A 16,602-nucleotide genomic window follows, 5' to 3' on the forward strand; every position below is an offset into this window, starting at 1 on the left:
GGGACAGAGTAGGAATGAGCTGCTTTACAGCACTCAATATACAGTTTATCCTCTACAAACGAACTTTCTAAATGCAAAATAAATGAAGCACTCCAAAATGGTCACAGGACAAGTGTGCTTAAAGAAAATTAGATCTGTTCTGCTTTCTAACATTTGTTGTAATGGAAAAAATGCTATTAGATGTTTTAAATAGCTTGATTTTTAAAGAAATCAGGAGATTTTAGTACGTTTATTTTCTTGTCATGATAAAGAAACTTGTTAACACTTCATAATTAGATAAAAATGCAATTTTCTGTATCTTTAAATGAGAAATTTTTATTAATTGTGCAAACAACTAAGTGCAGATATATTAAATACATAGAGAAATTATTTACATATCGTAGTAGTCGTAACCAGAAGATTATTGTACACCAAGGAGTTAGTGATCCAAATAACAGTTGACCTGAGTAGGCACATGCCTGTGCTGTGCTATACGTATCACCTGGTTAATTATAATGGATGAGCCAGTAGGCAGCTCCTACTTGGCAACGGTGATTATGCCACCTGCGTGTCCTTGTCTTTATCTTAAAGTGAAGCAGGACTTTCTCATGCGAACATCCTTTTGCTTGGCAATAGAAATGAATAGAATTGTTTACTTCTAAGAAAATCCTGTAAGAGCTCTACAGACCATAATGCTGGTGAACTTCTGCACAGAAGGGGTATGTGCAGCATGCCATGCCTGGACTAGAAGTCAGTCCAATGCTTTACAATGGGATTACCAGCATTTGAAGGGATTATCTATGCTATTCCCATCTTCCTTCTTGTGTTACCTCCAATAAATTGTATTTTAATCAATAACTTACAGAGTCTGAGTGCCTTCCTTAGTAGGATCTATCATGAACATTCGCACCAGTGAATTATATGTACAAAATACAGACTATATGCTTGCTAATAATGGCATAACTACACACCTAATGTCTAACAAGAATATTTCCCAACTGAAGCAAATACTAAAAGATCCTGCTGGCCACCACTGTTTATCACATTCAAGATTTGAGCACAGAAGAAAAAGTAGGACAAGGAAATCATCCTCAAGAGCTTCAATAGGAGATATAGTCCCACTATTGATAGTTTTTTCACAATGAAAAACATAATTTGCCATTCAGAAGAACTGCATTTTCTACTTAGAATCCAGGCTGCCATTAAGGAAAAAAAAAGTCCAATTTGCCCAAGATATGGGCAAATAACAGCAATAAGATCATGGATGTGGATTTAAAAAATAAATAAATGACAAATTTCAGTTTTAAGTATCTCAGCAATATAGCATTTATCAGCATATGTCAGTCAAAACTATTAAAATTAAGTGTTATGAAAGAAATCTTCAGCTTAAGAAACTATTTCTTTGTCCTTGCCACTGGCATGGATGCAGCAAAATAGCCACAGATCTATAGGAAATTGTCTCAACAACTGTACCAAACATTAAGGTCTTCTACACTAAATAACAGATTACAGTCTTTCTGTGTATTAATTAGGCAGCAGCTGTCATTCTAACAAAATCATTTTGTTAAAGCATATAGCCTACATTGAAAATAATATATGCTTAGTTTCATAATATAATTAATCTAAATCACAATGATGCAAACACAACATACCATTAAGAAATGGCGCTGTATAATACTGCATAAGAACAAGGCCAAATTAAAGGAGCATTAGAAGTCAACATTAAAGTGGAATAAACTTAAAGTATAAAAGGACTCAGGAAATTAAAGTTACTTCCTCTAAATAACATATTACTTTATTTTGGAGAAAAAGGTAAAAAAGTTATGTAACCATCTCCTTGTCATGACTCATCATTATGTCATTAGAATTTGAACACTCTAGATCCAGCAGCAGAAAGCTATTACTTTCACAAAGGAAAAAAAAGAGACTTGGGAGAAAAGAAAGTGGGTGAGAATTTATAGTTTGATTCATGGCAGGTTGCACGGAGCCTTTCCCCATCAAAAATGAGCAAGTTAACTGCTGCATGTAGCATTCTTGCAGAGGGATGCTTAGCCAAGGGAAGGGAAAGGGGAAGGGAAATAACGGTGCTCGCCTTTTCAGGTACTCTGGTTATTCTAACATTGCAAAGATTTTGCCAGTACAGTACATGGTACTGATGCTACTCCTGGCTGCTTTGGTTTTATACTAACATGGCCAGGCCTCAGAATGTTCAAATTCATCCGTGCCTACATTCCCACAATCCAAAAAGCAATTTTTCCCTGTCTTTCTTTCAGCAACCTGTAGCTCAGCTGTTTACTATTTCACATGACTACCAAAAGAAATCTCTTGCTCTAAAACTGATAGTTTTAGGTTTTAATATTCCAAATTCTCAAAATTCTTTTTTGTTTACAGCATCAAATACTAAGCCTTACACAAAAACCAAGTCTTCACGCTTAAGCAGCCATTTTCTTCTTTTTATCTAATTCTTCCTCAAATAATACTTCAAAATGCCACACTTGATAACATTAATTTGCTGTTTCATAGGCAAGAAACATATTTCCAATTGAATTACACTCCCTTCCCCCAGTGAATCTCCTGTCATATGTAATGGCTAATCAGTTTTATTCAACACAGGTGAATAAACTTATTTCATTTGGGGGAAAAGAAGTGTAAAAAGAAGAGATTTCCCTTCCAAACGTAAAAAAAAAACCCCAAGATCTATTTAGAGTTGGCCAGCATAAGGCTGGACTGACACTGCATCACAATTGTTATTGCTATAGGCAACATCATACAGGATATTTTTTATGTTGAAAGCAGTGTTTTCTGTGGGTTTTGGTAGCTAGAATTTTATACATTCATGAATTATAAGTCCTGGATTCTACTTTTCTAGCTTCTTTTCAAGAAATCTCCACAGTCCATAGATCAGATAATTAAAAAAAAGAAAGGTGTGGGGGGAGGATTGTACAGGTCTTCTTTCAGTATTTGATTTCACTGTCATCCTAAAATAAAGAAATGCGAGTTTGTGACTCATCTTTCACTTTATTAATAAAACACACATTACTATTTTGAAGGTGAACTGTGTTGCAAAAATGACCTACAGATTAATTCTATAGTATTTTTATACTCATAAAATGATTAGTGGTACTACAATAGCTAAGCTATTCTAATTATGCCTGTCTAGACATTAAGTCACATATATATTTCTATATTTATCAAACAGGATTGATTGTTTTCTAGTCCATTAAAACATTCTATGTGACACTGTCAGGACATAAAAGAAACTACACCACTCTCAAGCAACATGCCAACATTTTACTTACTAACTCACGTTGTATATCTTAAATTCCTGGCAGTGTTTACCATCCAAAAAGTAAGTCTAGACCCTCACTAAATAAATGAAGTATGATTAAGCACTAATAAAATGAAGTATATAAAAATAATAATCAATATTTACCATTAATATTCTAAATAAAAAATTGCACTTTATTGAAAGTTTAATCATCAGGCCAATAACAAAAATACATTTTTAAAAAATACACTCAGTCTAATCTTTGTGACAAGCAAACCTACTTTCTGGGTACATTCATACTAAATAATGAAGATAACCAGGAATTCTGGCAAAGCAATAACCAACTAAGAGATGATTCCATACAGAGCATTTAAGATAACTAGAAGGCAATATATTTATGTACTCTCTAACACTTCCAGAAGAGTTATTCAGGCACATGTAACCCACACTTAGATTAGAAAGGTAGATGTTAATATCATGAAGAAAGGTTTGTGTGTATATATATATATATATATACTATATATATATATATATATATATATATATATATAGCTATATTGCCAAAACAAGATATGACAGAATTTCCTAATACCGATAGGTTCACATGTATTTGAAGAAAGTCCTTCAAGCTTTCCAGAAAATACTCTATTTATTCATACTGATGAAATTCCACAGGACAGTATGCATTGACTGATGGATTTGAAATAAGGTGAAAACTCAGAATAACAGAACTAGAAGTTAACTGTCCCAACAGACCTTTAAAATCTTGACCTTGTACCTTTCAAACATAGCAGGGAACTGTAAAAGTTTTCAATGTCCTGTTAAATTTGCTCTTCACATATCTAACACTTTATTACCTATTCATTTATTTCACTATCCATCCATTCCATTTATCTTTACTGACTGCTATTAAAAGTGGAAAACATTTCCAGTGTATTTCTAGAAAAAAAATCATTTTAGAGTTAGTAATTAAATAAAACCATTGGAAAAAAAAAACCCTTAATAAAGCATGTGTTTTAACATCAGAAAACAATTAGTACCTCATCCGTGTTGTAGATAATCTGCAGCCCCGAAGAGATCATCTCAACCAAATAGAGGAGAAATAATGACACAGCATTTATCTGATGTAATTAAAGACAGAAAATAAACTATAATTAAATTTAAGCTTATTGGAGTCAAATAAACAGACAAGTTAAATGTAAAGTTACTCAGTAATAAAGATGGTCCCATGATAACACAGAATTAGTTTTGGTTCTTCAGAAATATTATCCTACTATAATAATAACCTAGAGGCAGTGATGTGGAAACAATTGATAGACAGAAGTGCTACAAGCAAGCATTCTCTTCTACAACTTCTTCTACAGCATCATTCTTTAAAGTATTTGAAACAATGGTATTAAAAAGATTTTGTTTAAGAATACCGCATTGACCCATATGAAATCACTCTAGTCACAAGCTATCTCAAATTCATATATATAACAATTTATTAGCAAGTAGAGCACCAAAAGAGAAGTAGCGTATTAAAGGCTTATCTAAAAAACAGACCCCTTGATCCCTAACTGGACTATTGAGATAAATCACCTGGTAGAAGAATAATTATAACATTCAGACTATGATTATAGTTATAAAAAAAATTTTCTTTTGTACATGGTATTTATTAACAGTTATTACTTCAACAGTTGCACAGATGAGTATCTTGTCAGACTATTAATGAATCAAAGAAAAAGTGTTTCTGTTGCACAACATTTTTATGCAATTGAGAATTTATATGACCTCAATAAAGAAAGTTTATAATAACTCGCTTCAATGAGCTACAAAACCACAATCTCAATATGTGAAATTCAGAGAAATCRTCTAGAACGAAAATGGATTTTTATTTGAAATATAGCAGTTAAAGAATAATGTCCAGATTCCAAACACCCTAGCGTTTTAAAAAACCACTGACTCCAATTTCTTAATACAGACTGAAAAGAGCTAAGTACAGCAATAATGGCTGGCCGACTAGCCAATATATTCCTTTCTTCCCAACTCAGCTGCTTCAGTTATGCTGCTGTCTGTTATCTTCACATGGCTAAAAACCCTCTATTTCTGGAGATGTGTGGTGACAGAAGGGAATTTGCATTCACATTTCCAGGAGGGACCGAGTTGCCATGAGATAGAGACTTAGAACTATCAAACCATGCTCCTCAGATCCCCAAATTTTTGCTTCCCTGTGGATATAATACGGTGTGCATGTTCAGGAAGTTTCACTCAGAAATCCAAAAGTGAAAACTTAGGATAATTCCACAAGTCATTTTTCCTCACAACATACATTTTCTAAATCCAACACATTTATCCTATACAGCAGAACTATTCTGGTGCCATTGGCACCATGAAATTAAATAATTATCAACCTACTGTCACTTCTGATTATCTCACAAGCAATTCCAAAACTAAAGGAGTATGTCAGGTTATGGAATGCAAAAAGACAGAATGCAAAGAAGGGGCAAATGAGTGCAAAGAAGGGGCTGAAGGTTTAAAAAATAAAATAAAATAAAATAAATCCAATCTTCTGAAAATAGCGATCTACACAATTTTTTGAAAATGAATAAAAGGCTAGAATCTTTCTTTTATCACAAGGGCAAATCAATGCTTTGGCAAAYGAAAGAAAAAAACAACCAATAAACAGAAGAGTCATATCATGAATTTTATTAGGAAACACTGCATCTAATAGTGAACAGCAAATTAACAGCTAGACAAAGATGCTGGCAGTGTACCTTAAATTTTTCCTATGAAATAAAATTGCTCAGACTTCCAGAAAACTAAGCTGGGTACATAAATAAGAAATACAGTTTCCAGTATAAGATTACACTGAATCTTTCACTTTACTGACTGCTTCAACTTTTTCTGCCAGGATTATTTAATGACAGCCACTTGTTAGGCTCAAGAAGAAGCAACTTTAAAATAAACACACACCTCCCCACAGCTATTTCAGTATCTTCTGACCAAGATGTACCACACAGTCAATTTTAAAGCAGTCTGTCCTTTTCACCAAAAGATACAGAAGGAATCTCAATTTATCAACTTTTCACAAATCTAACAACTTTTGAGAAGACTGCATCATGAAAAAACAGATACAACATTATCTGAAAACCATCTGAACTCTCATTTACACTGACACACACACACACGCTTACTTTACCTGAAGATGACCATATTCCTCACAGGAGAAGACCTCATCTCCAGTCTGTGCACTGAAAACAGAATGAAGACATTCAGATGGCTTGGGGTCTTGCTTAAACCGCTGAACCTAAAGGTGAATTAAAGGCAAAACACAAAACCAAAGTCAATAATTTGAATATATTTGGCAATCACAAATTCACTATATAACTCAGATATTTGAAAGTTTCCTGATATGAGCACCAAGCTACATGAAACTTAAAAAATTTGATATTTATCAAAATGTGTATTTTACAGGTACTTAAAGAATATTCAGCCGATCTATTTAAACTCTTTTTTCTTGGTAGGAAAAAAAAATCCCTAACAGATAGCTATAGATATTTAGTCACCCTCATCTTCTGGCAGTATTACTTGATCAAAACTACAGCAACGTTAACAATTGTCAGCTCCTTCAGGCAATGGTTACATTTGTTTAGCAGTCATTACCAACACATCGTCCGAGTTTCGTGACGTTTTCAGCGCTGCTATCTTCATAAGACATTCTTCTCCACCAATGAATCATACATAGGTATGATTCAGGTGCAAGACAGTAAGTCAATACTATTCTGTGGAGTTACCGTGACTAGTCAGTGAACATACTCAACACATTTTAGGTTACAACTCATATGTTCAATAGCAGTAGAAGGTAACAACTGCAATTTTTGTCACAGAATCATCTATTCAAGTCACATCTCAGTATTTTAGCATTTTTTTCCCCAATAAAATGAATTATATATCTTCCTTCTACATTGGTCAGCCCATACACAGTCTCTAAGAATAAAGTCCAATTTGAATCACATCTGTTAGGTACCTCAGACTGCGTATTACTGCACTGCAGGAAGAGACAAGCATTTACAGTAATCAAGGTGAAAAATGACAACCAATATATCAACAGTATGACATCTGTATTAATTTAATGTTTATTATTCACATCTGCGCTGAACATCCCCAAAACAAACCGCTGCATGTCAAAGGGAAAAACAACAGCTCCACTGTAACAAGACCAATTTAGGTCCAGATATGAGACAATGAAGAAACAGACTAAAAAAGTTTAGAAAAATTTTGGCAAAAACAGCTCTGGCAATACACCCAATTTGCTTATTATTGATACCATATGCCTACAAACATAACTTTTGAGTTCGTGTGCCTAGAATGATGTGAACTATGTGGTAACAGGAAAATGATTTTTAAAAATAGAAATAAGTCTGTGACATGAAACTTTTAAAATAATCACATGGAATACAGTATAGATATCTAACTATCTGCAGAATTACTGCTAACCACTGTGCAAAATTAATGCACCAAATCTGAATTTTGATAAGGAAAAGCCAAATAAAAATAATTAAAGAAGCTACTTTGACTACATATTACATGTTAGATTAGTCTTCAAAAACCTATCCAATGTTGTAATCTGAAGATGTTTTAGGTTATGATAACTACCAACACTGATAGTATATCTTTTCACTATGAAAAAATTCCAAGACATATGCACTTTTACTGATGATTAACATTTGAACAGATCTTTGTTGATAACAACCAGCAGCACTAGGCCTGGGAAGGCAAAAATATAGGTCTGATATAGATCCTCCCATCAACGTACTAATAAAACCTACTTTTCCATAACATCTAACATTTAATACAGGTTTTTTTTTTCTGATGTTGCACTTTCATAATATACTACACTTGTTAATGAAGAAAGAATATAATTCAGTCATTCCAGTGTCTAAAGGAAGTTAAAAAGGATAAACTATTAATGAAATAGCCTCGCTTTCTCCTTTTTATGTCTTATCTTTTAGAAGATATATAACTATTTGATAAAAATACAAGCAGTGTTAAAAAAAATCTACAAAATCACAAAGCTAGTTGCAGATCTTAAACATAAAAGCGATTATAAAAGAACACAGTCTCCCTTTACACTTCTATCCCCTGATACCAAGACAAGAGTTGCCTTTTAGAAAGGAGCACAACATAAAACAAAAAACAAACAARCAAGAAAAACACTTAAGGGTAAGCAAATGACTACATTTATGAAACAAATCTTTGCTTCTTCAGGATAACTGCTCATAATCTTGATAATTTTTAACAGTTTCACTTCATCTTGTTCAGTAACTTTGTATACTTGATTAAAAGCACATCTTCAAATTTGTTTCTCAGAAACTGACTAGCTGGGCAGGGAAAAAATAAAAAAAAATACACCAAACAACACAAAACCTTGCAAGTTTTTAGATGGAGTATTATTAAAAAAAATATATATATATATATATATATATATCACATTTTCACACATTTTTAACTATTTAAGTTCTATTAGTCAAGGAATGTGCTCTGGATTCTTCAAGCAAATGATAGTGGACACCTCCACAAGAATATTTTCTATTCTTCTTTCACTTTATTTTATACTTTCACCTAGCACTTTATATTGAGAAAGAAACAACAATAGCAGTTAAGTCTCTTGGAGCTTTGCTCATCCCCGGGTCCAAAAAGCTACATCAAAAAAGGAAGCATTTCTGTTGTGTTCCACATCTCCAGGCTTTCACTAAACCCTGACTTTTACCTGAATCTAGAAGACGACTTATCAATGCAGAGAAAAATAAGGGGGTTTTGCCCCCAGGCTTTATCTATTACTCAGTTCTGCGCAGAGGTATATGAAATGAAAGCAGTTCCTTGATACCCTACTTCTATTACTCCCTGAGATTTGTATGTTTAGAAATGTAGAGGGCAAAAGGACCACACAAAATTGCACTGCTACTCCTTCCAGCTCCAGTTCTTAACAGGGTTAAGAACACCATCTTGGAACCAAAAGGAGGGGTGGGGGGAGGAGAGGGAAAAGGAACACCTCTGCTCTTGTTATGCATGCACACCTTCCACAAAGCCCTCACAAGAGAATGCAAGATCGACCCAAAGAACTTGTCTGAGGTTGACAGAGTACGTTCTAGTTTACACAACAYGAAACACAGCTAGACATCAAACAAAACAAAGCTGACAGTGTACAAAATTTTGCCAAATATCCAGGGTAAATAGGGAAAAGCTTTTGCCTTTTGCCCCCCCATTACTTTTAATTTTACATTCCAATATGCTGTTATGGTTCAAGCTAGACATTTCAGATATGCAAATTTTAAAATGACAGAACACACCTTTAACTCTCCTACACTCCTTAGTTTCTTTTATCTGATGAGATTGCATATACAAAAAATAGACTAAGTGGAACATGATTCAACAATTTAAAAACACTACTCATAGATAAAAAATCACTTAAGTTTAAAGAATATTCAGTGTATACTCACAAGAGTTTACCCTCTTTCCTCATTCAATTTGGTATTGCTGCCTTTCTGAATTTACATCATTAAGTCAAAGGAGAGTGGAAAGCTGCTACTAAAGAAACCAAGCAAAATCATCGGAATGATCACCCAGTAGGGAGAATGACCTCAAACGCAATAACCAAGTCAACAGCATAAAGAAAACACTTCATCCTTAGTTAAAACAAATATCTTTCCATTTAAACATTAACAACAACAACAAAAAGACATCAAAAGTATATCATTAATGGACTGATGTTTAAATGTGATAAATACTTTCTTTGAGTTACTTCTGCAATTAAGTTTGAAGTCTGCAGCTTATTCATTTTGTAAAAGGCTTTATGTCTTTTATACCTTAAAACAACGCTGAAGCCTGATAAAATGAAGCAGCAGTTCTTAGCTAAGCCACACTGTAATAGTGCATTCCGCTATTGTATTTTATCTATATTTAGAAGAAGTTAGTTTTTACAGTTTTAATTAATCCTTTAGAACTAAGTGAGTGCTTGTGTCCACACTACAGTGTTTTACCTTATCAGCCTGTCGCATGTAGCAGTAGAGAATTCCTCTCATACATTTTATAGCAGAATGCTCCAGTTCATGTGTCCTTCCCTTGTCATCATCAATACGCCTGGGTAAGAGAGATAACTCATAAAACAAATTGGAAATGCATTAGGAAAAAATTAAAGGTCACATTAGTGCTTTGGAATATTAAGTATTTAGCTAACAATGTTATATAGTGGTACCCGCATTCATACCAATGTATTTATAGCCCTACCCAAACTTCTCTGATTAAAAAAAGTTTTTCAGTTTATGTTGCAACTTGCACAAACATTTCTATTTCGAAATTAAAAATGGAAAAAAAAAACCTTGAAGCTATTATAACAAGCCATTTTGTTTTCCTCAAGAAATCCAAAACATGAAGATAATTTCTCTTTTATTCTACAAAATATCTGCCATTCATAACCAAGCATACTTTCCTGATGTTGATAGGCTACAGCTGTGCATACAAGAGTCTGAATGATAGCTACCGTGCGTATTCAGAAACACATTTCCAGGTACCTCAATATTTTCATACCATAAAATCAAACAATATTCACAGCTATTACATTACTAAATATATATTAAAAGCAATGCCTAAACCAAAATTATTTTAACAATATAGAAATATATAGTAAACAAACCTGATCATTGCTTTCATGCAAACTACCCCCCAAACATGTTAGGAGTTTATACTGAGGTTCTGCTACCTAAATTGTAAATCAAAGAGTCAGCAATAACTTTAAAAATCATAGCACATCCAAAAAATCATACTATTTAAATGGTAATCTTAGATACATGAAATGCACTTACCTTCAATTATAAGGTTCAAACAAGCAAAAAAATGAATGAAACCAGATAATACAAAATGAGTCTTTTTTGTTTTGGGGTTTGTTTTTTGTTTTTTGTTTTTGTTTTGGACTGGTAGGATTTATTCTCAACATTATTATAACTTCAAAGAGCAGTAAGAAATGCTGAAACTTCAGAGCTTTCTCATGTGCAAAAACCTAGGTTTTTCTCTCTTCTACTTTCAAAAGCAGCATTTATTTTCTTAATGTGCTCTCAAGGAATGCAGCCTTTATAAAAGTGAACACCAGCACTGGTTTAAGTCAGGCATAGTAATCTGCATACAGAAGATAATGCAGACTTCCACAGTGAGTCCTGTGCCTTGGCTCACTTCTGATTTTAGCCATATATTTAAATCTTTGACCTTTGCCTATCAAAGCAAATTGGTTGTGCAGCAACTAGTGTGGGACCCTGTTTTGAGCATAAGCAGAAGTAACACACAAACTATTTATCATGCCACTTTTCCCTTCCTTCAAATGCAAGATTTCTTACCATCTGGTATGATTCTAAATAATGGGAATTAAAGACTATGTAACTCAGGCAAAGCTGTCCCACGCTCTTTTCCACGAGGCTTCAGAAAAATCACCTCTTCACTTTTTATTCTTCCTCCTAAAATTTTTCTGTTTAAATGCTTTTATTCCAATGCACAGAAAGAATTAAAAGATGTAAAGATTTCAATACAATGAAATGAAAGTAACATTCACATATTCTGAATCTTAATTTCTCAAAATTTTGAAATTCACTAAAATATCACACACAGTACCTTCAAGATACTGTCAAATCCTAAATTAATTAATGCCAAACCCTAAATTGGTGTTAAATGGCTAAAAGTTTGGGTTTTGTTTATTATCTTTGGAAGTAAGTGCAGACCAGTAATTACAAAAAAGATCCCTCTAAGCTTGTCTTCTCTTTCAAAAAGCCTCATTTTGAAACAAAATGTCTTAGAAGTCCAACAATTTTTAATAACTGGGGTTTTTTCACATTAGTTTCAAAGGTATAGAATCTAAAGCAGTAAGTAGAGACAGAAAAGAAACGCTAAACTTTTTGCCCACTAAACAGATCATCTTCAGCGGTAGCCCCACCTACTATTTCTGGCTCTCTTTCTGCAAAATATACTAGAATTTTGTCAAAGAAAGTGATTACTAACTCACTACATGAGAGTAAATTACCCAATATTTGCATGTCGGTCTTCTTTCTTAAAAACACTGGATTTGAATTATCGCCACCTTTACTGTATTTTTTTGGGTGAGAGTGGAAGTGGGAAAAAGCAAGGAAAAAAGAGAAGGAATTCTAAACCCTGAAAAGCAATTTACATACTAATTATGCCTAAAGCAGAAGGACTTATGAATAAAATACTATGGGAAGTAACTCTCCAAAGATTCTTAAAGTCTTACTAAACTGCACAAATTCCTAACCTACTTCTCCAATGAGACAGCAATGAAAAAGAACAAAAAGAACTAACAGTTGATACAGTAAAAAATTTAAATTAAATCTATTGGAGCATTGTTTGTCAAGCCTATCCATTTTCTTATCAAAAGCTACTGCTTAACACCTTGAGAAGATAACATCACAGAAATCAAGGGGCCATCAACTTAACTATCAAGCAGATGAAAGGAAACCAAAATGATGAAAACTAAGACCTCCTATAAAGCTGTGAAAAAAACTTTTGCTTAGGAACAAATACAAATTTTTTTTTCTTCCCACTTCTTTTGTATTGTCAGAAATAACAATATTCCAAAATATCTGGTAGTTTAGTCTGGGTGTTAAGATTGCTGCTACTGTGTAAATAATAATCTTACTAAGATTACAATGCAAGCAAACCATTTAGGAATGGAAACTTCGTAAAATCCTTCACAGATGATCAATTTCAGAGTAATGTAAAAAATATTTACTATTATCAGGATTAAAACCACAGGATACATTTTGAAAAGACTACCATTGCTTAAAAAATGGCTAACAAACACAATTTTTTAAAGTCTAAGTAGAACTGGTACTATACTTTTCCCATCAAGTCAGTCATACTAAAGAGTTCTGGAAAAGAACAGTAAGTCATTGCAACGTGAGTTGTGAACCTCGTTGTATTTTACAAGCCCTAAACTTCATCCAACCAAATTCCCTAGTTCCACAGAAAGTTTAACAACTTATACCTATAACTTACATATTTTTGGTAACATTTTGAATCGTTATGTTTTTGCAGATTTTTGTTCTACCATCAAAACATGGAAACTTAAGAAATGGAATGTCATTAAGTTATTAAATGTAAAACTCATTTAAGAAAGCAAATGCAGAGGACATTAAATATGTAAAATAAAATAGAAATCCACTTATTTTCACTGATTCCATGATTCTGTCATCAGGAAAAAGCAACAACTTTAAAACACTAAATATTTTAACTGAATCAAATCTGTAATAATAGTAAGCAGTGAAGAAATAACTGTAAGCAAAGAAAAGTTATAGACACTGACAGAGCATACTGAAAACTCTGATTCGGATCTGAATTTCAAGGTAGGCTGTGCCTGTATTAGTTAGCATTTTAGTCTGAACCAGCACTGCAACTTTGAAGGGAATCCCCTAATCATCCCCACTTATCACCTGTTGGTTTGATACACAAAGCAGCTTCAGTGCCCACAAAATAGATTCCTCTTGGAATAAACTAAACTACAAGGAATGTGCTCTAATCTCTCTAACTCCTGCAGTCTAACAAAAGGTCGAAATTAATGATTAGTCCTTTGAACAGCTCTGAATTATATGCATGGGGCAGGGAATGGCGGGGCAGGGAATGGCGGGGCAGGGAATGGCGGGGCAGGGAATGGCGGGGCAGGGAATGGCGGGGCAGGGAATGGCGGGTGGGAGGGGGGAATGTTTGGTCTCGGAAGCTAGACTATACCCAGTCTGAAGTAAAACCTTCAAAATGCACATGGTGTAGGAATAGGGGCCTCAGGACCAACTGATTAAAGTCACTGATGCATTCCTACTGAGCCAAATTACTTGTTATTGTAAATGTAGCCATAGAAAACAAACTAGCATCACACATTAACAACAAGCTACAGGAATTCTTACAGAAAGTGAACCTAAAAAATTAGAAAAGAATATGGACTGATAATTAGAATACTAATGCAAGTATAACTAAACCCGTAGATCTTGATGAGTCTGTACCACTTAACAGTTAATACACTAGGGCTAAGAAATGAACACACACATAATTAGAGTGGAATTATGGACAAATGGAGTGGAAGGGAGGCAACAGGAAAAAGGAAAAAACCTTAGTAAGTCAACATACGACAAAACCCAAACAAATATCTTTTTGTTTGGGCAGTCTCAAGCTCTTAGTTCCTACCAAGCATAGTCCTGTTATTTCCCAAATCTTTATTTCTTAGTGTTCAAGGATTCTATCTCCTGTGAGTACTCCGATTGTTACCACCTGTAACATCAGTTTCTGCTCTCAACCCTCCTTCTACATTTACAAAGAGCAGGAGTATTCCTCGAGTACAGTTTGCTGCAATAACCTTTATTTTTTAAAGCTTGGGTTAATTCCACTGTTTCAGAATATTGGTTCCAATGAAATTATATGAAAACATCTGTTTACTTATGGGAAGTGGAGTGACATTTTTAGTTTAGCAACTATGCAAATATTTTTAATGAGATTCAGAAATGTGTACCATCTCTACAGGTTTACAAAGCTATTTTTGATAAAGCTTTGTCTCTTAAAACATTCCCAGGATATTGCATAACAGAAAGTAATGTGGCAGAGATGTGAATTTAGACATTATTCACCTGTAAGCAAGGGCTAATGCCCAGGCACATGCAGCACAGTAAAGACTGTCTTGTACTTTTGCCTTTCGGTTATCCCCATACGTCTTTGTAGGAAATAGACCTGTGGTTGGGCTTTGGTAGAGTAGCAACGTTGACTTAACTGCAAAAGTGAAAAAAGGTAGTATTAATAACATTTATGTTTCTTTTGGTTTCTACGTAGCTTTTCAGAGAGAAATCGAAATGTGAATAACCTGTTAGAGAATGCAAAAGGTAAAACTGAAGCCAGAAGATACAAAAAGTATTTTTTTTCCATGTTGGCTTATTTTGTCAGTCACATTGAAACTTTTTTCTCCCCAAAAGTAAATATTCAAAACAATTTCTATGGCTCTATTACTATAGTACAATCCACTCAGTACAGAATCTCTTCAATGTAGTTCAGTAACTTATACTTAAAGATACATAAACATTTTTCAATAACTTCAGCTTTTCAATTTTCAAGTCAACAACTTCCTGTAGTCTTGGCTGGATTCCAGATATCAGATGGTAAAGATTCTCATGCCATGGCATTTATCCTCCAGTGATCTGGAGACACACCAAAAGTAATGACAATTTCAAAAAGAATGTGACTTTTATAGCAGTGGTTTTATGCCAAAAGAAATTCTCAAAATTACTTACAGTAGATTTTTTTTTTTTAACCTTTGTAAACAGACCTGGTGCCAATTCAAAATTAGGAAACAGCTAGTAGCTAAACAATTATTTGGACAGCTTAGAAGTTTGGTTCACATTTCAGGTTTGTTGATATAAACCATTTTTTTTTAAAATATACTTGTGCAATTAACAAATATGAGCTTCAGAATGTGATCAGGACCTAAAATTTTCTGTTATTTCCTATGAAACTCAGAAACTTTAATAATATACCTTCAATATGCAGATGCAATGCATCTGAAAGGAATAAATCTACATTATAACTCAACAAGAAACTAAAGCTGCAAAAATTTTCCACGATATTTACAGTAATGTATAGAATAAGATCTTCATTTACTTAAGTAGTTAATATTGGCAGTGTTGCTTCTGCTCAACACAGAATAATACAGACAACACAGATGAATAGTTACCATCACTGAGCAGTGAAAGAAATTCATATTCTACTGTGCAAAAGTATAATATGTATACTTCTAGCAATCACAGCCCAAATTAAATTGGGAACAGTACTTTTTTTTTTTTTTTAAACAAGGCTAATGTTTTCATAACTGTAGCCTTAAGCCTTCATATACATACATAATTTCTACTAACTTCAGGTCTTTGCAATAGCTACAAGACCAGGCTGGACAGATTTTAAGAGACCTTAAAAATAACACAACAAAACAACATGACAATATTGGAACAGGTATATTTAATTATCTATCCTAGATACTTTGAGCTCTTCTATTCAACAATTCAGAAACAACTATATGGATAACCTCATAACTAACAGTTCATTGCTACAATATAGATGGGATATGTTCTATCCCATTTCTAATATTTCAGTTGGAGGGGTCTCCTAGGAGAATCAAAAAGTAGTATGAGGATTAACCTGCGAGTGGCCCTGCTCATCTAAATGATAGAAATTTTTTTTTCTCCTCTTCTCCTACCCCCATCCAAAATGAACAGATGCAGCTCAAAATTTAAAAAGGTCCTAACCAAGACAGTACATACATTAGGAAGGTATAAGAGTAAGCTTGTCTT

At 33.7% G+C, this 16,602-nt stretch overlaps 1 protein-coding gene across 11 annotated transcripts in view; it reads right to left on the reverse strand.

Annotated features, from left to right (window-relative positions):
* Positions 1–16,602, reverse strand: part of PHKB (phosphorylase kinase regulatory subunit beta) — a 100,452-nt gene that overhangs the window by 72,351 nt on the left and 11,499 nt on the right. For 8 of the 11 annotated variants that reach the window (XM_026059982.1, XM_026060065.1, XM_026060015.1 and 5 more), the window contains 4 exons: positions 14,899–15,037; positions 10,270–10,369; positions 6,429–6,536; positions 4,288–4,368 (listed from right to left, as the gene is read on the reverse strand). In XM_026059982.1, the coding sequence (XP_025915767.1) occupies positions 4,288–4,368; positions 6,429–6,536; positions 10,270–10,369; positions 14,899–15,037 (428 nt within the window). Of the gene's footprint in view, positions 1–4,287; positions 4,369–6,428; positions 6,537–9,729; positions 9,818–10,269; positions 10,387–11,616; positions 11,705–14,898; positions 15,038–16,602 lie in introns of those variants that run through there. The other 3 variants (XM_026060054.1, XM_026060043.1, XM_026060037.1) reach the window with 3 other exon arrangements.

Source organism: Apteryx rowi, unplaced genomic scaffold (assembly GCF_003343035.1).
Source record: "Apteryx rowi isolate R43461 unplaced genomic scaffold, aptRow1 scaffold_1, whole genome shotgun sequence".
In the NCBI taxonomy this organism is placed as follows: domain Eukaryota; kingdom Metazoa; phylum Chordata; class Aves; order Apterygiformes; family Apterygidae; genus Apteryx; species Apteryx rowi.